General features: G+C 43.5%; 1 protein-coding gene across 3 annotated transcripts in view; it reads right to left on the bottom strand.

Annotated features, from left to right (window-relative positions):
- The window catches only part of ss (aryl hydrocarbon receptor spineless), an 84,356-nt gene that overhangs the window by 31,784 nt on the left and 31,600 nt on the right, over positions 1 to 20,972 (bottom strand). Inside the window, exons 1-2 of one of the 3 annotated variants that reach the window (XM_022798810.2) lie at positions 16,110 to 16,548; positions 12,642 to 13,111 (exon numbers count right to left, since the gene is read on the bottom strand). In XM_022798810.2, the coding sequence (XP_022654545.1) occupies positions 12,642 to 13,111; positions 16,110 to 16,285 (646 nt within the window). In that variant the 5' untranslated portion in view covers positions 16,286 to 16,548. Of the gene's footprint in view, positions 1 to 12,641; positions 13,112 to 16,109; positions 16,549 to 20,972 lie in introns of those variants that run through there. The other 2 variants (XM_086984315.1, XM_086984316.1) reach the window with 2 other exon arrangements.

The raw sequence follows: 20,972 nt of genomic DNA, 5'->3' as shown, positions 1-20,972 counted from the left end.
TCGCTATCGGTGAGTTGACTGTAGCAGGGAGTCGCCCATCATTTCTATAGTTTTTTTCAGCCTGCATCAATCGACGTGTTAATTAGCTCGTAAACAGGCGTCATCACGGTTGGTGGCCATAAAGCTTCCGGTGTCTATGTATTTAGTACACGCCAGCGAACAAAAGGAAAGACCCATCATCTAACCTGACCCGTACATGTAGGGGGTATTTTTATAGTTGGCAATCATCAGAAAAGGCAGCCTCCCAGTTGTTGTCTCGGTAATCCTGTTCGGTAACGGCTAGTCGTTAATCGCTTCCCAACCATATGTACCATAGTTTTTTTGCGACAATAGCTGTCAGAGACACAACATCCCTAGGTCGGTGCTAATAAATAACTTGGAAGTCGTTCAAATGAACCATGATTCATATGTTAAGTCAATGATCGCATCAGGTGTTAGCTGGATTTGGTAGGGGATGAGGTTTGAAATCGTGTCCATCGTCAACCAATAACAGTCGAACGGCGGCCAGAAGTTAGTAGCCCCGTACATATGCACGTAAAGTAGGTAGGGCTTTTCTATCCTAAACAAATCAACGTTGAAGTAGAGCCGCGATACAAGCTTCCTAGTTCTACTGCTGAGAAACATTGTGCCCGTAACTCTTCGTACTATAAGAGTTTCTCTTTCGTTTTTCTGCGCTCACAGATGAGCATTATAGAAATGATTGCATAGTCTATGGGCATCAAAATGTACTATCGTGCATTCGACATGCCTTGATAGTTTACGTTAAGTCTAATTAGCTACGATGTTTGGCTTCCTTCTGCAGTGTACGATGCTTTTAGCCAGACAGATAAATAGACGTGCTCTGAAAACGTAATTTGTACTGCTTGACGGGCTCGTCGATATTATCAACTCCAGTAATCGCTACTGGTAACGCATATAGAAACGAACTGGGCGACACAAATTCCGCCTCTCTTTTAGACGCCAACGGCAATGAAGCCAAGAGTCACCTAAGCACCGCATGAGTTAATCCGTTTAAGCAAAAGACTACCGGAAACCAGGCTACGGTACTCTATCGTCTATCGTCGTAATGTCGTAAGCGTCTATCGAACGAATCGAAACCTGTAGCAGCAGCAGCAGCAGCGACAGTAACAATGACTTTATCTTTAAGCAAAATAATGAAAAAGGAAACCAGCATCGACAGCGGGTAGCTGGCAAATGCACAATGAGAGCTATTGTCGTAATGAACAAGGTAACACAGTAAAGTATATCTTATAACATGGCGATGATGATGATGATTATACAGCCGCCGCCGCCGCCGCCGCCGCCGACGGTGACCATTGAGACACTGGAGGAGGGAAGATGAGAGAGAAACGGAAGCAGAAACAACGACGAGGGGGAGCGGCGAAGAAGGTTTCTGCGTTCTGCCTATATGTATATGTCGACTAGAGCGGTCTGTCTGTTTACTTCTTATCACGCGTGTGTATGTGCCGTTCGTGCTTCTATTGTGTTTTTCTCTCGTCTGCTGCTGTTGCAACAACAACAACAACAACAATACTAGCCGCTGAGTGATCACCATCATTTGGAAAATGGAGACCGTTTCCTGTCTGGTCCTTTTGTCTCATTCATCACAGGCACGCACCGCGTCGTGTATAGCGTTCGTAGTATATTACAAATATGTAGATAATAAAATTGATATATCAGCTGCCCTTGTTTAATGCCTGTATTTAAAATGGCCGAAGTTTCTACTAGCTAGGAAGATAGCGGCTTGTTTCATCATTACAGATCACTTAGTTTTAGGCCGCAACTCTGCCCTGACCGTCATTATCGTGATTTGGTTTACATACACAAACGGTTATCTCACAAGTTCTTACTAACGTGATATTATTAGTACCGAGCTTACCAATGCTATTGTGTGCGTAAGGCATGACAATGGTAAACAGGACATGAGTAACAATAACATACGATGCGAGATGTAAATTGAATATGGACGCTTAGGCCCAATATAGTCTATAGGCAGCTATTTTAGGTAACTGTAACAGATAGCATTGGATATATGATGATATATAATTTATAGTATAGTACACAATCGCAGCAGGAGGCTGTAATGTATTATATAAACAAAGTCCTTTTTTAGTCGAGAAAGCTAGAACGCTGAAGGTATGCGGTGCGCAATTGATGTCTTATATACAATAGTAATAACTGTAGATAGGCATATATGTATACATATTAGCTGAATAGAAGTTCTGTTAGCAAGACGCACATCTCGACACCATTGTTACAGACTAACCACCGGCGTTATCATTTTCACGGCTATACTACTTTTACCTCAAAGGTAACGCTCCTCTGTTCGAGTATGACAACATGTGAGGCACGCTAATACCTCACAGACGCTGGGTATCGGTGAAAGATAAAGCGAGATGCCGAGCTCCTAGTTGGGCCGATGAGCATCGCACGGCTAACGGAGCGATTAATCGAAGAGCGAAGGCCCGCCACTCACACCCGGACATCTAGTGATCGCCATCTTGATAGTGCCTTTTTATCGCGAAGCACAGTTTATCTAGGCCAGTCTTTCTCTAATCATCATCATCATCATCATCGGTATCGTGATAAATAATGAACATTGGTTCTGCGACGGCGGCGGCGGCGACGGCGGCGGCGGCGACGACGACGACGACCACGACCACGACCATTCTCGGGTCAGTTCCATTCAAATGAACGGCCACACCATTGGACTAACCCCCTGATACTTAGATTTTTTATAAATAAATCTTTTAACCATCTCCTTAGCAAGCTTCGCTGATACATCCAAACCGATGTGATATCGATCTATACTTTTATGAAGAAGGAACACAAGTCATCGGAGTATTCTATATTGCAATAGGCGATATAATATCGGCGTCAATTAAAAGGTCCTCTAGCCCGAACGTTATTGATTGTCACCACTGTAATGACGTGTAATCACTCTAGTTGATCAATCAAATTGACTCCATGGAGCTACTCCGTAGTCCTTTCAAATCTGTTTGATGCTCTCCTATATTTTTATCGAGGGACTCACGGCGTGTATGTGTGTGTGTGTATTAAATACTATTGGTAACATCAAGTAGTAGAACTAATGTGGGCTACTTGAAGTATCCGAAGATGGCGTAACATTGGAGGAAATATGCTCGGTTGGATTAAGTAATAGCTCCATATTTTATTTATTATATATATATATTTATCTAAAATATTTCCGTCTATCGACAGACTCTGCTGATATAGAATTACATTTACTTCGAAGTCAAGCTTCGTATTACATACGTTACTTACTAGAATTATAGGCCTATCAACGGACTAGTACTATGAGCCCCAATTTGGGTAGAATGCAAAAACACTCACAAGATAAGATGTATCTATGAGCTCATTAATATGAGCTAAGACTTCAGGAAAAGTTAGGACTTCAGACACTTTCGAATACTACCTCAAATATTTACGATCTCTTGCCGAATCCGAAAGGTTTTGATAGGTTTCACGAGTCAGTCTACTACGTGCATCTAACTTTTAAGCACTATGAGCATTAATAATTAATATCCTCGCTTAAATATGTAGAAATCGGATGAGGCACAGCCTAAGGCTTTTAGGCATGTTATATCAGTGAGCTCTAGCCCTGTTTTTGACTCCTTCAAGTGGGTCCAAATCGAGCATGCAAAATATACTCAGCGTATTTTCTGGGAGTCCAAATTGATACTATTACTAATAGCAGCTAGTTGAATTTCATGTCCGAATGTTGCAGGTGGTATAGGAAACAATGAAAGCTATAGCTTGATCTTTTACCCGTTTATCACAACTTCTTGACGCAAAAGCTTCTTCACTGAAGAAGATCGATTCGAAGCAACTGAAACAGAGGGCTCATCAGGAAAATCAACGTCTGATGTAGCAAGTATAGCAGCTCTTCACTGTGATCGTCGCGCTTTTTGGTCGATTTGATGGAAAATGAAATTGCCCCGGAAGTGAAAAGGAACAAAAAACTTCGTAAGGAGAAGAAAATTTGTGGAGAAGGGGCAATAATAGACTAAACTAGGCGTCCTGTTTCTTGAGTCGACCGTTGCCTTGCACAGTAAAAGTAGTAAAAAGCAAGGTGCATCTGGTATCCCACGGATGGCTATTCCTTTGAGGGTGATGGACAGCCTGGACAACTTGCACTACCTTCATTTGGACCATGTGTTTGTTGCACTACCTTACAGCCTTTGGTCCCTTCATTCCCTGAACTATGCCTCTTCTCTTTCAGCGACCTCACGAATCCATCGAATCGATGCACACAAGGAAAAAGAATGGGAGTGAGGGGCAAGAAGTTTACGACGAAATCACTACAAACGCGGTTATCGTATACAATGCATAGCAAGTCCTTAAAGAGACCTATAACATGGATCGTAGGCCAGATACGTGTAAAATCTACTTGTACCAAGATGATTCGATACCTTAGGAAACGTCGTGAAATAAATATGTAACTAAAACAATATAATTTCAATAGGAAGCTAATAGCAAATTTCAGATTCGTATCACAGAATTAACTGGCCGTTGCCGCTGTGGGTACATTTCGTTCTACGACTACACTTTTACGCCGCTCGTATTGCCCCTGACTGGACGTGCAGGCGTAACCGACTAATTTAATAGTAGTAGCGGATAATGCAAGGGCGTTTGGCATCGTTGCAGTGATTCAGCTCCGATCTATTGAGTACGCACGAGTCATGGAATTGCCTCTCGAAATTTAACCAAGAGTCACCCGCTTTCTACGATGTGCCTCCGCTGTATTACTATGAATCATTATGGTTCGAACCGCTAATTGTATTACTCCTCGAAGACTTTCATTAAGCCTAGTTGTCAAACGGTCACTCATTGGCATTATGTAATCCAAAGTCATTCTCAGGTGTTATCAATGATCATCGATGAAAACAGCCGTCCAAATTCTGTTCTTTTTCGTGCATCAGAGTAGAATCAGAACATAGAAAGATGGCACGGTGGCCTCCAGCTAAAGAACAGCCCCTCAAAGGTCGTGATGTCAAAGATATAGCTCACATCCGCCAGCATCCACAATCATTGTGTTTTTTCGTCTCTTACATGAAGGAACTCAACCTCGTCGGGGCTGGCTTTTTCTCGGCAGAACAATTTCAAGCAACACAGTATACATATGCATGCATTTACGCGTTACCTGTATTTGGCAACTATAGACTTTGGCCAACATGTGCGTGAATACATTTCTACCTGTTCGCACAACACGGCTGCCGAACAGACGAGGTCTCCTGTTGAGATTAGCTGCTAAAGTCATACTGTATCTACACTCGACAAAAAACGGCAGGCAGCAGGCCAGACCCACGTTCATAAACGCATAGCTTGGTTATTTACTTTATTTTATTTACTTATTTATTCGGGTAAATTCGCTACCTGAGGCTGTATTTCTACCTACTACTAGTTTTCGTTCGAGGCAGACATTAAACCAGACTAGTAATTATAGCGCTGAAATAATATTAGAAAATGATCTGTAATGGTAATGTCTACTTCTTTTCGAATTCCGATGAGATTTTTTGCGTGCATAAAATTGACTCATGGCAGATTATATTTATGTAACATCCAATAGTAGTTGCTGTTGTAGTAATGGCATACCCTGTAGACAGTACCTATTTCGTGATGGGATCGTGTTCATCCGTATCTCTTAGGCAAAAAATTCAGTTTATCTCAATGCACGACTCTCAACATCACCAAGGCGTCAAGCCAAACAATAACAATGCGGCCTGATACAACGACGTAAACACTTAGCGTCCATTTTGTGCTTATACCACACATACACATACGCTGAGGCACACATGCACAGGCGGAGCTTGGTTCTCCATACACAAGGAAGTAACTGCGGGACCCGTCTACGTAAATGCGATGTATTGGAAAAAAAAGGCCGGAACGTCAAAACCGTTCCTTGATCAGGTCGAAAGGTGATCAGCTTCGTATGGCATCGTTCAGTACGATTTAAGCCAAATGGGAATGGCCATTTGGAGTCTGCTTTCAATGGAGAGCCGTATGTTTAGCTAACCCGGATGAAAAAACGGATCAAATTCTTTATTTGATTAGTTTATAAGCTTTGACCGAAATGCAGCGAAGTTTGATAGCCAGGACTTGTCTCTGAAGCATGTTTTACTTTTCCGTGGTTACGTGATGCTTTCGTACTACTTTCGATGCTACATGTAACCTCCATATGGACATTTCGGCTTTGTTTCATCTTTTTCTTTCTGTAGAATATCATCATAACCAAAGAAAGATCTCTTCCAACGTGTTCTGAGCGGACGTCCAGATTCCAACATGCGAGTAACGCCAAACCGGCTTGTAGTTTCATCATTGTTACCACCCTAGTCAAACCGCGGTACGTGATGGACAATTTACGTGCTGTGTGATAAAGTAACGTAATTAACATGTTAGCTATGTTAATAATAAAGGCACTAGCAGACATTGCCAAATATAGGCCTTCCTACGCTAATCTGATCGCTTCTTAGCCCTATCTTTAGTATTTGTTCAAAATAAACGGCTAGTAATATTCAGGTCTACGTATGGGTTTCTACTGAAGATGAGTATGATAATGTATGTAAATTAGGGCAAATACGTATAGAATGCCTATTGTCAGTGATAAGCTTAGCTCCTGCAACATACTGCCCAGTTCGAATAACATGAGTCTGATAAATAAATACTAGCTATTTGTTAAATGCTTGCTTTCCCTCTTTATCTCTCCGTCGTTTATTTACTTCTATATACAGCCTGAAGGTGCTCGTCGTCCCTTTGTGCCCCGTAGGTAGTTGTAACTTTTATTGCACAGTGAATGGAATTGTATTTCGAGCTCAGGCACTAGAGATTGATGCTTCTGGTTGGAGAAGCACACTGTTGGCACCCACTTCATTTCGCCAACCCAAAAAGGTCCAAAACAGCCCAGGATATTTGGGCCACGTACAGTGTGAACTCTACGCATAGGAGAACTGTTCAAAATAATGGTTTAAGAGGTTCAATAAGGGAGGGATTTTGGAACTGGAGCGTGCGCCACGTCGGTCGGCCATCCGACTTCGCATGAGGATTATCTAGAGACGCTTATAAAAGCCCTCAAACAATTCGTGGAGTGGCCGACAAAATGAAGTGCAGTCATGTGACACTCGTCAGGCATTTGGAGCATATGGCAGCCCTTTAAACATTAAAAGCCACACGGGCGTTTCATAAACTGAGCATAAAACACAAAGAAACACAACTTCTCACTGTCTGTGAGTGAAAGAGGCTATTTAACTGAAAAAAAAAAAGGCTCGACGGGCAAAAGGAAAGTTATCGTTTTCTAGGACAATCCCAGACCACAGATAACAAAGGCCGCCGTCTGATAAGTCAAACGGGAAATTGTTTTGCAATCGCTTTCATGTATTCTCTAGACCTCGTGCCGAAAGGTTATTATCCTTTCAGACCATTAGGCAGTTGAATTTATAATAATAGTACGTTTCATAGCGACGGGGTCTCAAAATCTGGCTAGAGGATTTTTCTAACATCTACACTTTTTTAACACAAAAATTCAAAAAATTTTAACGCAAAGGAGTAACTGAATTGATTTTTAGATAGGAGCAACCCTTGATTTTTAAGCCGATAATATGTACAAAACAACTATAGTAGAAGTATTGGGTGGTCGAATGCTTCGTGCTGTTAGTACTAGACGGTAAAAGGCTTGCCCGCGTACAAATGCCAAATCTACCGTTCGGAGTATTCCTACCAGGAAAAAGAAGCCCAGATGTACATGTAGTATGAAATGTCGAAGAAGGACCATGAACACACAGTGAGAGGGCGTCATGAAGAATAGGATGCTGTTAGCTTGTCCCCACTCTCGGAGACAACGTTGTTGCCGTTTTGACAGGGTATCATCAGAGGGGCGGTCCACGGGCCACAAAAGCTGCCATACTGCGCAAGCCATGACCATTTAGTGGACTGGGCTGTCATCTCTATTTCTAACGGTACCTTTGCGGTTTGCTTATGGCCCGCACATTGAGCTAGTCCCTTGATTTATCTGTTTTTGTCGTCTCTGCCTCCAATAGTGGACCGGTCGTTATTCGCCCTTTCCAATTATTTTTGTGAAATTTTTTTAAAATTTGTTGATACGTTGAATGATTGGTCTTGCCGCAATGCTGTAACAGCTATTGCCCTCTAGTTGGCTCGAACGGTTAACGTATTTAGCTAAAACGTTTCTTCAGCTGATACTGAGTCATGTGTGAAGACGTCCTCCTTTTCTCTCTTGTAATTAAGGCACAATCTGGCGGGGTACTGCGCAAAATTCCTTGAATTTTTGAGAAAAATAAAACTGATAGGGTTGTTTTCGGCTTTTCCAAGGTTCGATCTTCTAATCCGCATAGCTTTGTTCCATTTGAGCTAAATCGTAGAAGTTTAAGAAAGAGGTGAGCTTACCACTGAACAATTGCTAGAGAGTGAAATCCTACCTGCAAATCGAGGAGATGGAGCAAGATGACAAGTTCGTCTGTCATGCAGTGGTGCTAGCGCAAGCCATAAAAGCAGACATAAAGTCCGCCATACGCGAACAGATGTAGTCGCCCACGATTAAGCACCACTATATAATCACTATTACTACTGTTGAACGTACCACAATCTAAATCGTTTCTGGCCTTGAGTAGATCGAATTGACTAATATACCGCATACCCTGCATGAGGTCTTCAAAGCACACTCGTGTTGTTTGCGAAGCGCTGAACCGTTACCATATTAACCTACTACTTTTATAAATTAAAATTAACGTAACCTATTGATGTATCAGGCGAAGGCAATAATTCAAGTCACAAAAACGAATCTGGCTCTTGCTCACAATAGTCGTCTACAACGGAAGTCTATTACTATGGCCAGTGGTGCCGTTGTGGAGAAGATGTTTTTTGTTTGTCTTACGCTTGAGGTGCCGCTGATACACAAAATGCCCCACTGAAGGCTATACTGAACTGTGTAACCAATGTGGATGAACAGTTGCAGTAGGGGCTACCGGCCATCAAACAACTCGAACCTCGCGTCGGCCATTAGAACGACCCGAAACAACAGCAAACTCTGCAGAAAGGTCGAGTTTTCTACATACCATTAGGCATAAAACATGACCTTCGAGATCTGATAACTAAGTGTGCTTGTGTCTAATACATCTCTTGGGGAGTCTTCGAGCATGTCATGTTGTTATTCCAACATGCAGTCATTTGGAAATTCCTCCAGAGAATAAACAAGACTCTTTCTTATGGAGAATGCTATACAACAGCCTATAGGATTTCAATAACTCTATTCATTCATAGCGTATTGAATGCAATCTAGAACATATGACGCTACCTGTGAAATCATCTGCACTTATTGCTTTAAGAAACAGCTAACGATAAATGGAATTTATCACCACCGTTTAATTTTAAACGACAAGACGAAAGTATCGAGAGGGATATATTTTGGTTTAGATTCTGTTTCTTGGTTTCCCATCGCTAGAGGGTTGAGGCAGTGGATTCCGCGTCGAGAGGCAGCGCAGCTGGTTGTTTTCTTCGAAGATCAAAATAGTTTAGCATGCATACGTGCAATATAACGAATAAAGCCACGAATTTCATAACGCCTCGGGACGTTTTTGTTAAACAAGAGAAAACGAAATTTGACGATGTGCTAAGCACGAGCCAATGTTGTCGCTGTTAAAGGGTTTCTTTTCAGTTCCTATTTCTGCGTACGGTCAAACTTTGTAGGAAAAAAGTATCAAGTGATAAAAACAATCATAATTATACTGCGAACGTGGGTTTCACGCTTCGTAGGACACCCCGCTGCTCTTATTTGAACGCAACGCTTAAAAATACATAATTATACGTAGCGTTTTCGCGCTTCGATTGGCTTGTCCTTAGGTAATGAACGCAAATTATGCCACCAACAAAGCCACCGAGGGCCAAATCTACGAAATGCCAATTAATAACATTGATAATAAACGTGTCGTGATATGATAATAGATTTTATGATTTGATAAATATTCTTTTTGAAGAAAACACGTTTGTTGGCCCGACACCATCTCTTCCTTCCTGTCTACCTTTGAGGTCATCATGTTCATTTGACATGGTTGGATATACTTAGAGAAATCGGTCGACGCAGCATTGTTGTCTATGGGTTAAGTGATTCCATTGGAAGCATTCATATGCTTGTTATATCACAGTTAGTCCTTTTTCTTAAATACTGTTCTCATCTGTTCCATCACTAGAGAAAAAGTATATGTCGGTAGGGATGCAGCTTAACAAGAGTGTCGATTGCTAAATTCTGCTGATATCCGCCACGAACCTGCTAGTAATGGCAGTAATAAAGCCCATATGATCCCGACGGCTCCGACTTATTGGGTCAATTATTCTTACCGGTTTATTCTCGTCTTCAGATGATCCTGCAAACTTCGACGTCGCTCTTCATTCTTGGTCGTTATTCATCTCAGTTCCTCGCAACTTTCGATCATCATGAAGCTGTGGGTCTATTCATCTTCTTTGCGCACATTGGCGGCGCTTCTTGTTGCCGTAGCTGAGACCCCTAAACGCCGTCGCCGCCCTCCCAACCCTCGTTCATCTCCGTTTCTGTTTTACGCCATTCTCAACATCTGCTTCATGGAAACGTTTTATGACGCTGAAGCGGGTGTGCGTTTTACAACATGCAAAAACCGCTTTTGTTCCTATCGCTGTCCTTCTGCTCCTCTCCGTTCATGAAGACAAGACGGCTCTTGTCCTCTCGTTATTATTGCTGGTATTTGGCAAGGCCTATGCTTGCAGAGATCGTTGTCACCGCTGCCAACATCTTAAGATCACTCGAATGGTCGCAGGGTAAGAAGACGACCAGCAACAAATGGAAATAGACTGCACTAATAATAAGCGCTTAGTTGTACCGGTTCATGTGGCAACAGTTTTTGTTGTCTCTATTGCCCTGTTGTTTTACCAAGCGATGTCAACCATCGTCGACATAACCAACTCGATTACATAGAGATGTACAGAAGATTTTTTAAAGCTATATAATTTATTAGAATCATTTATGAACAAAGAGAGCCTACTTAACGATATTGGCCTTGTCTTCCTAACTCGTTGCTAATTTGTACACGCATCATTTAAAAAACGATGAAACGCGTTAAATAGGCACATTCCGTCGGGGTCGTCATCACGAGGTATTGAAGTAATGCTTCATGCTGGTGCTTGAATAACAACCGCGATACGCGACATCTCGTACCAGTGGTACAACAGCCATCATCACCGGTACCAGCGTCATGATAATATAGCAACGCGTTATCTGTCATTCACAGATCAGAGCCTGAGAGGGCAAGAATGGCACCCGCCGTATCGTGCAAAACGGCGAACCACCATCATTCATCGAAACGTAACAAAACACAGATTTTTCATTTATATTAGTGAATTTCATGATTCAATAACTTCGCTTGGAAAGGGAATCCCCCTCCAGCTATCGTCTATTAACAATACCTATTTACCAGGCCTTGTTTTATTTGATCGGCTTCATTTATGTAGCCTCCACGTATCTGAGAAACAACAGAATGGGTCTCTTACCTGGGGTGATAAAAGTGGATAGTGTGTGAAAAATTTGCAATAACTGTCAATTACAATAACAACAATAGACTATAAGTAAGATCAAATGGCTGGACCTCGAATGGGCAGTGACCTTATCATCCCTATTTAATTACAAATATGTTTATTCCAGCATAAAGCTCAGGTACATGGGAAACTATCTAGCCCCACACCTTTTCTATCTACCGAAAAGAAACAATCCATTTTTAATGGTAGTGTTCATAATAGTAGCAACACATGTACAATGTTTATCACCGGCACAAAAAGATAGTGTATTAAAAATACGTACAAACGTCGAGGTTTGTAAATGTAACGTTGGAGAACATCGGCGGCACACATATTAACTGAACCAGCAGCGATAACGTACGAATCAAACATTTCTTTTTTCTACTTTAGGATAGAATAATGCAACCCTGTCGATGCGGTGACGATAACGGGCGATTTTGGATAAATTCAGGGATTTCTTCATCGAAACGCCTGTCCGATACAGCGAATAATCCTTGTTTACGGCCTGAATTCCCTCTAGCGAAAGTACTTATAAATCTCCTTTAAAGTGAACGCTAGCATTTATCATGGCAGCCCAGTCTCGTTTTCTCGTTACGGTAAAAAGGATGTGCCCATGTTATTTAAAGGAACCCCATTATAAACGATGGCAAACAGTATATCGACGTACTGGTTCTATTCACTTGAACAGATGTGTTTCATCAAATCCCGCAGCCATTTATTTGCCCCTTATGTTTTATAAGGTGCATGTATATTATTATAAAACCACAGTAATTATATTTAACTAATTAGATAATTAAATGGTCAACAAACAACTCTCGATGTTAATCATCGATGAACGTATAGCGCAATTTCTTGAGAAAAATGTGTTCTTTTCACATGGCAAAATCTACTCAAAGGGCAGCGTTCTTGTACGCCTTAAGTTACTAACTTTGCACTCCTGCACTTTCCGGACGCGTTGCCCTTTTCTGCCACAAGCTTGGCCCAAATCGTTTTACGGTAAGCAACATATTTGCTGCTGCTGCTGCTGCTGCGAATGGTAAGGCAAGCGAGCTTCATCTGGTACTCACCCTGGAAATAGCTTTTAGTGCGCAGGTAGGATACGGATAGTCGCAGGATGGAGAGCTTGTCGAGTTTAGATAGCACACTCTGATCGAATGGAAGTAGAGAAGCGAGTGAATCCAGCTCCGCGTTAAGACGCTCGCGGTGGCGTTTTGATGGGTTGGACTTAGTCTGCGTCTGTTGGCCACCGCCCCCGCCGAGTGAACCACCTGTGCCTGACTGGCCTGACACGCTGGTCGATAGAGTCGTCGGAGCGCCGAGAAGAGGCGATGATAGGGAAGCAGCTGTTGCACCCAACGAACCGAGAACGCCCAAACCGCCGTTGCCGCCACCGTTCGTCGTCGACACCGGCGTCACCTGCGACGCTTGAGGCGGTACCGGAGACGTGTTACTGCAATTAGTGAGGCCGAGATGGACTTCCTTCAGGGAGACAGCGGAACCGACTGTCACACTCGACCCATTCACTCGGCCGCTGCTGCTACAACGACACGCCGGACAAAAATAGATGCACATTAGCGTTCTACATTGCATACAACTACGTGCCTAAAAATTCTACGAAAATAATTCAAAAATGATATGAATGAACCACATTCATCTTTAGCGTTAACAAAGTAAATATTGTTACTCTACCTAAAGAAGGTGTAAAAAAATACGTTTAGGTAAGTAACATTTAATTAATCGTCCATTTGTACAATACGCTATTTATTTTTTAAGCTCTCGATGGGAGTAGCAATCGATTTACCATGGCTGAACCTAGAATTACAGAAAATAGATCACTGGCTTACTTATTAATCGCTTAAATACTTATTATTAAGAGAAAGCGAAAACGCTTGTACAGGCCCAATGGACCGATGAGCACATCATCATGCCTTCTTCTACGGTTAATTGTTGTTAGGGCCTTCTCATATGTCCTACGGTTAACCCTGCTTCTCTACGGGTAAAGGTCGGTTCCCAATGACATTCAACCATTGACTATATCCAAATTATTTGTATGGTACGTCTAACTTTAGTTAATAGAATATCATGTCTTGTTTCAAAGATTGTCTAAATTGTACTTTTTGCATAAGACAAGCTCTTATTTTGTGTAAGCAAGTAATATACTAATGCAATTTCGAGTCGGGAGATCTTCCTTCAGTATCAGTGTATCATTTGTTATAAGGTATCCATATCAACGCAGCTTGTATCGCGCATTCGGTGGCAGGAGTCGCCCGTTGCATGTTACCACAGCACCAGAGACACACAGCAGGGGGAGCAGGAGGGAAGTATCTTGCTTAAGTTTTACGTATTTGTCTTTTAGATCTCTGCTGCTGTGTTGATCCTGCAAGGTTTCGCGTATTTTGTTCATTGTGGTTCTACTGAAATACCTTCCTAAGAATGAACGGACTGGGGGTGTCCCCCAGTCCGTTCATTTCCAACAGCGCCATCCAGCGGCCACTCAGTTACTGGCCGTTTTTCGTTTCTTTTTTTCTGCGCTTCTCATTTTTAGAGGGAAAGCATGACAGCAGCAGTCGATGGTCGATTACAACAGAAATCGACGACGGCCAATGGTCCACTGTCATTGAGCGTGCGTGTCTGTGTGTGTATACTGTACACAATACGTATGTATGTAGCATTATGGTGGTTGGCTTGCTAGCTGCGTCCGCCGCTACCGCCGCAGAAACGGAAACAGCAGGCCCAACCAGGCCGAGCATTTCACTAGCGACCGGAATAAGGGGTTGGGCTGGATCTCTTTACAGAAGAAGATACTATCAGAACAACAATAACTCGAACAATCCCGCCACGCATTCTCTTCCTTCCCTTTGAACCACCATCAGTCCCGTCCGCTCGCCACTGTTCTCAATAGCCCTCCTCTATTTTCCATAACTTCGTGCTTTTCGATCGGCCATCCAGACCACCTCAACAACCTCTCCGCGCCCCTCGCTATCCTCGATGCGCTCATCCCTGTATCGTCGTCCCCTTGCCCCTGTCGTCTGCTTTTGTGTATAGTTCGCTCCGACTGTGGCTATATCAGCGGCGGCGGTGACGGCGGTGCAGTGCTGCTGCTGCTGCTGCTGCCGCCGCCGCCGCCGCCGCCGCCGCTACTGTTAAACCTGCTGTGCCTTCTCATATCCGTTGGTTGGGCAGGGGTGAGCGATGCCATCTGCTCACGCCATCATCCCCAGGCGATCCCCAGGCGAACCCTTCCCCCTTCGTTTCTAAACTCGTATTGAGCTTTGCTGCTGCTTCGTCCCTGTCATCGTCGTCCTGAACGAAGGAGGTTGTTGTCTCCTTATTGCCCCTCCTTCCTTAGCTCGCTATGCCCTGTTCCTTGTTCGACTCGTTACAATGGCAAGTACCGCTGAGATCTGCCAACCAACCCCTCGAGTATCGTTGCCGCCGAATTGCTCTATGAGGCAGAAATGGTTTCCCTTCAGGAAGCCTATTCGCTTCTCAAACCCAAAACCTACTTTTGACTACATAGCTGCTGCTGATATTGCTGTTGCCGTGGGCGATTTTATTTTGCCGGCCGCCATCAGTCCCACTGGGCCAGTTTTACCAGTCAGTCAAATTTGTCATTAAAATTTAACGAGCGCTTTCTTTGGTAAAGACAAAGCGAAAGCTTGTTATCCTGCTTGATTATCCACTAGATTTTTCTGAAGTTATACGGACACAATACCATGGTTCTTAACGATATTGATCCGTCTCTTGAATTTGGCAGACTTAATCAATGGTGAAGTAACACTATTGCCATTTAATTTGCCACCAATATATTTGAAAAGGTTTAGTGAAATGAAAATTAATTTCAATAACTGTGACGCCGTATGATGAAAGCCAACTGAAGGCATAGGATCCTAGCGGTCGCGAACTAGTCTATACTTTAGAACCGAGGAGCACATACCGTTGGACACTCTATTGGCTGATTATTACAATAGTTACACCTGCTATTGTTTTTCGGCACTCGTCAAGCGGATTTCGATATACGCCTTTCTTTTAAAACGAGTAGGTCCTTTCTCGGTTTAGGCCGCGTCGCTCTAATTTTATCCAGCTACCAACCAGGTTTGTGGCGTGAAAATTTAATGCACAAACTTGGTCTCGCGCTGCCACTCTTGTCGAGTGTATGATGGACGCACTCACGCCAACTTCCCCATCAGCATCAACAACGGCTGTTTCTTCAAAACCATCTTTTTCAGGTGGTTCCCTAGCTACCAAGAAACCCGCTTAGCCGCGCTTGTAGGCTATTGACGGCCAGCAAAGCATTTCCTCGCAGCCGTGACGAGGGGCCTGGCTTCGTCTAGGCCAAAAAGATCGTGTGAGTTTTCGAGCGCACATAGTGCTATAGTGTTGCTACAGTACAGAACACATGTGATCGGCCTAGGGCCTGTTTGGCTTTGGATACAGTACGCACTCACTTTCTCACACACACGCTATTCGAATATGGCAACCCGTACACCGCTCTTCTGAACCTCCTGACATTCCTCATGTGCGCCGTCACTCACCCACTGGGTGGCGTTAGAAGGCTCTCCTTCTTAAGGTGCGGAGAGGCGGCGCGCGGATGAACTGACCACCGTGCTCGATTAAGCGGACGAGGTATCCCAGTGGCCACAACGGACATCGCTGTTGACGGCCACCGTCCGTCTTGGATACCAAACGGGCTACTATAGAGAGACCTCATTTCTAAATCTGGATTGCGGCACCAACAGATAGTGGGAAGGCCGGGAGCGTTCGTTCGCCCGCACCTTCATCAAATGCTTGCTATAAAGTTCCTCCAGATTCTCTGGCCCAACGTATCTAGACAGAGGCTAGAGGCGTACTCGTTCCCCTAGAGAAGATCGGGTGAGCCCAAGCGAAACTGTGCTGGTGCCAAAGTCCATCTAATCGTCGAGATTCGCGCCAGCCGGCATTCAGTCCTTAACATCGAGATATTTAGGCCTTCGTTTTTAGTTTGAAATGATCTCAACAAAAAGGAGAACCGCTGCCCTGCGCAGTAATCTATTCGTCATCCGCACCACACCAATGTATATGTGTATAAACGTGCCAATCTGTCCTAAATTGTAGCGCAATTAGATTGTGGTTCGGATGCTTCTGGTAACAGTGTTTATTCTTACTTGGTATAAATCGATGTGCAGCATTACCAGCCAGCTTTCTTTTTTCCTTTTAAATGCCTAAACTGTCTTGGGTGTAATAGATGAGGCGTTTATATCCAGCCCTGTACATAGCCTGCTAACTGGGACTACAAGAAAGCGACCGAATTCGTAACTCACCTAATGAGGGTGATAGCGTTCAGTTAATTAATTCCAGTTGTGCTTTAGCTTCAAATCTGTCTATCACACTCCTCAGTGCCCGCTTTCCTCTCGCGCTTAGGGGTTCTAGTTCCCCTTCATTTTTCCTTCGACTATCATACACCCCCCACATTTCTCTACGTACCACCCTCCCCCCGTTTTGCTTCTGCGCGCTCTTCGATGACGCATAGGCGGAAGGTGATCAGTAAACGTTTCTGTCATTGATGCAGAACAAAGAACACACGTTTGTCGTCTTCTCAGCGAATGAACAAAAAGATCTGAACGGCACTTTCGTGCCTTAAAGGATTTTAGGAAAATCATTTGATCTTGATTTAAATAACCTCACTTTTCTGAGAAGACTTATCTTTGCAATTGTCAATTCTATATAGCTGTTCGTGAGTGCATACGGAGCTCCGTGGATAACGAAATAACCTTCGAGGAATTCTTAGGATAGGATTAGGTAGAAATTAGTCCTTAACCTCTCCCTCAAATCTGCTCTTCACGGATATTTCAAATCAGTATCTACTACGTTATTGTCATTTGGTCCTATCAGCGGTCGTTGTAATTATAAAAATAGGCAGGTACACACTCCTAACTAACCTGTTACATCTGTATATCCATGACTGTCTTGACTTCCCTAATTCCGCTGGCAACCTTGGTTCTGTCGCGCCTAGAAACACTTCCAAGCCTTGACGACAACAACAACAACAACAACAGCAACAGCGACAACAAGAAGAATCAGAAGTGAGTTTGTAGGAAGGAATAATGAACAGCGACATACGTGTCTGATCATAACGATGTCAACAGAGTTAGCGGTACCGTGATTGTTACCATCGGTCTCACTTTTGCCAAAGTTATCTCGATGCCTCCTTCTCTAGATCTTCTTCTTCTCTATCTGTTCCTTGAGTTGCCTCTGCTGTTACAGCATAAACCGCTGGCAACGTAAAATCATTCAAATAACTCATCTATTTGAAGACAAAGATCGGTCAGTTACGCTGCTGCTGCTGGTGGGGGGTGATGTAACCGTCATGGCCTGTGACAATGCGAAGGACAAGCGTCAGCGATCAATGGTATCGTATTGATTTGGATATAGCGTTGTGTTGCCGCTACTGAAGTGCTGATGTACGGCGGTAACAGTCGCGTTCGTGTTGATATAGTGATGTGATTATCCGTACTGCAATCATTCTTATCGCTGAGTGTTCTCACGTGGCTCGTTCGTCCCGTATCGTTATCGTTAGACGTTTAGAGACGGACGGTCGGTTGGGTAAATAACATTGTTGTCAATTTACTTATTTACTCATTCTAGTTGTGCGTCAGAAACGCTGAAAGTATCAGGTTGAAGAAAGCCGCGTATGTACATTTAAGCGCATATTTACTGGCTCAGCATCGTCTGAAGGCGCGCTCGAAGAAGCAAATCTGAGATTTACGAATGGACCGTGATAACGACCCTTCGACAATGTCAGCATATGCGGCATAAACAGTAGCAATTTTCTAATATATCATTTAATCTTTTCGACAAGGACTATTTTCAATAGTCGTTACTTGTGTCGGGGCAGCTTGTCCAGCTCTGGCCTTAGAGCTACCATCTAGTCAGGTAATGTACTGCTGAGCGACCATTGCCGTAGCTTGTGTCCTGAACAGCGCAGACGGCATCATGTCCTTGCTTCGTTCGCTTACAACAAACTGCAACAAAGTACACTTTATACGATTCAAGTCAGATGGCCGGTTGTACGAATCCATGTCGAATATCCAATTTGTACACCTGCGTAAATTGCAGTATTATACACCTGTTACACTCAGGCAGTCAATATTCTCATTGGGAGCCCTCCCCATCCCTTAATTATTCGCTCTATCTACGTGAGAGACAGCTCACTTTCGTTAATTATATCTTCGTTCGTTATCTAACTAAGACTTGTGTCCATCTACCACTCGTTAATCAGCTGTCGATAGGCACTCCAGCCTCGACCGCATCAAGGCCTTCCCTTCTGTCCACCTCCGACGTGTAGCGGGACCGCCACATTGCGAAGTGGAAGCAAGTCGCTTGTTGTTTCTGCTAACAATCGTATCAGAAAGGGTGTGGAGTTATTACAATAGCTCCCGTGAATTGGTTAAATCAATATACTTACCTATGTGTTCCTGACAAGAATTATCTATTGATTTTGAATGCGGTTACACTACTGGAAATTCAATTATCGCGCATCAGGACCGCCCCCGTCAGCACTCCACATCACGACACCGTCCCAGACAACATAGTTCGCAGTTATGTGATAGTTCCAGGACAATTGTCAATTTCCCAAATATTTTAAGAGATAGCAAGTAAAATCCCGAAAACCCAAGTTTATTCGATGAAACTGGTCACTTAGCGGATATATGCTAAGGGGACAGAATCAAGCTTTTTTTTTTATTTTATTCGCGTCCCTTTTCACGGTAAATATCGGCTTCTTATGTTGGACCGCTCGTGGATATCAATTGATACTGCTTTACCGCGAAGAAATAATTCACTTGTGATAATGCTCAGAATGATCGAACTTTGTCATTTCGTCCACATGACACTCTTCTTGTTATCAATACATTGTCACGCTATTGATCTACCTTGGCCTCTTTCTCGCTCCTTCTTTTACGCAGGGACGCCGCGTCGCCGAAAGTTTGTAGGTCATCATCGAGGCAAGTTGGGATCCAGTGATGTCCGCTTCCGAAAGAAACCTTCATCTTTTTGAAATCGAAGCTTATTATAAGCCATCAACGACGAACCGCCTGTCTTCATGTACCTCCAATATATTCGTATACATTCATCATACACGCTCATGTGTTTCGCATGGATGAGGTTTAGCTGAGGTTGTGCACTACAGGCCCAAAGGACTTTCGTTAACTATATCGACCCCGTCCCTTTTTTATGGCCATGTAGGACAGATTCAAATAGCCATAGACGTGTCTCTACCGGAGATAGGTGAGCCCTGAAACGAAACACTGGTGACAACGACAACAGAGGGCGGGAGGTGGAGGTCCCTACACACTGGCACCACTAGTAGAAGTAGCAGCAGCGCTATTAGAAATCTGATGTAGCTGAACCATCCTATCAGCCGAAAAACCTGTGAATCAGCAGACTAGTAACTAGCTGGCTGGCTGGCTGGCTGGCTGGCAATCAACGGGCCGATGGGCGTGAGACCACGGGGCCTTTGTAGCAATGTAGAACAGCAGGACGTTTGACAGCGGCAGCAGTGTTTGGGCGTAGACAGGGTTTAATCATCCCTAGAGAAGATGCTGTCATACTGAATTGAGGCTTAGCACAATTCTCATATCTGCTTCGTAAAAGACGAGCAGCTCAAGACTCCCTAACATTTTCGCTGCCAATATCCATGTTGTGGAAGGAGTGATGTGATAATAAACACCGGTGGAAACGTGAAGTACTCGTAGACCTTGGTCTTTGTATACCTATGCGTGTTAATCGTACCGAGTCGCCATTTTGTATTGACTTGTGTGAAACAGAGGTCGTCCACGAGCAGGCTTATATTATGCATCAATGATGGCAGTACTGCATTACTTCCAATAAGATAGTACGTTCACAAGCCTCGTAAAAACGAAGCGGGTTTATCCTCAAATGTTAGTTATTGCCTATGGCAGATTTGAGAAGCGGCATCGAAAATGCTGTTAAATTTTTTCTTATGGCGTGAAGGGGATATTTTCACGTACCCCTCAGTCAATTAGCGTTAGCTCTCAGGTGTTCAACCGTCGGATTATTGCTTTCATCAGCAGCCACGGTACGAAACTTCGATTGCACACGAATGGAAGCTAATTTTGAGGCTTCGCAGCAGCTATTTTCATTGATTTTATGACCTCGTTGATGTCTACTAGACAAGACGAAGCTTGTTTGATTACTCCCTTTTGACCTCGTCCCCTCTTATCAACGCCAGTCGATAATAGCAACGTATTTGGCGACGCTGGTGCTGAGGTGAACGTATAAAAGAGACAGTATAAACAATTACATCGTACTGCTGTGCCATCACATCCTAGCCTTAACTATTTACCGCATACGTATGTGAAAGTTGTGGATACTAAAATATTGATTCGTTTACACAGATA

The sequence above is a fragment of the Varroa destructor genome, unplaced genomic scaffold (genome assembly GCF_002443255.2).
Source record: "Varroa destructor unplaced genomic scaffold, Vdes_3.0 BEIS01000003.1, whole genome shotgun sequence".
Lineage (NCBI taxonomy): Eukaryota > Metazoa > Arthropoda > Arachnida > Mesostigmata > Varroidae > Varroa > Varroa destructor.
This window is presented reverse-complemented; position numbering and strand designations above follow the sequence as displayed.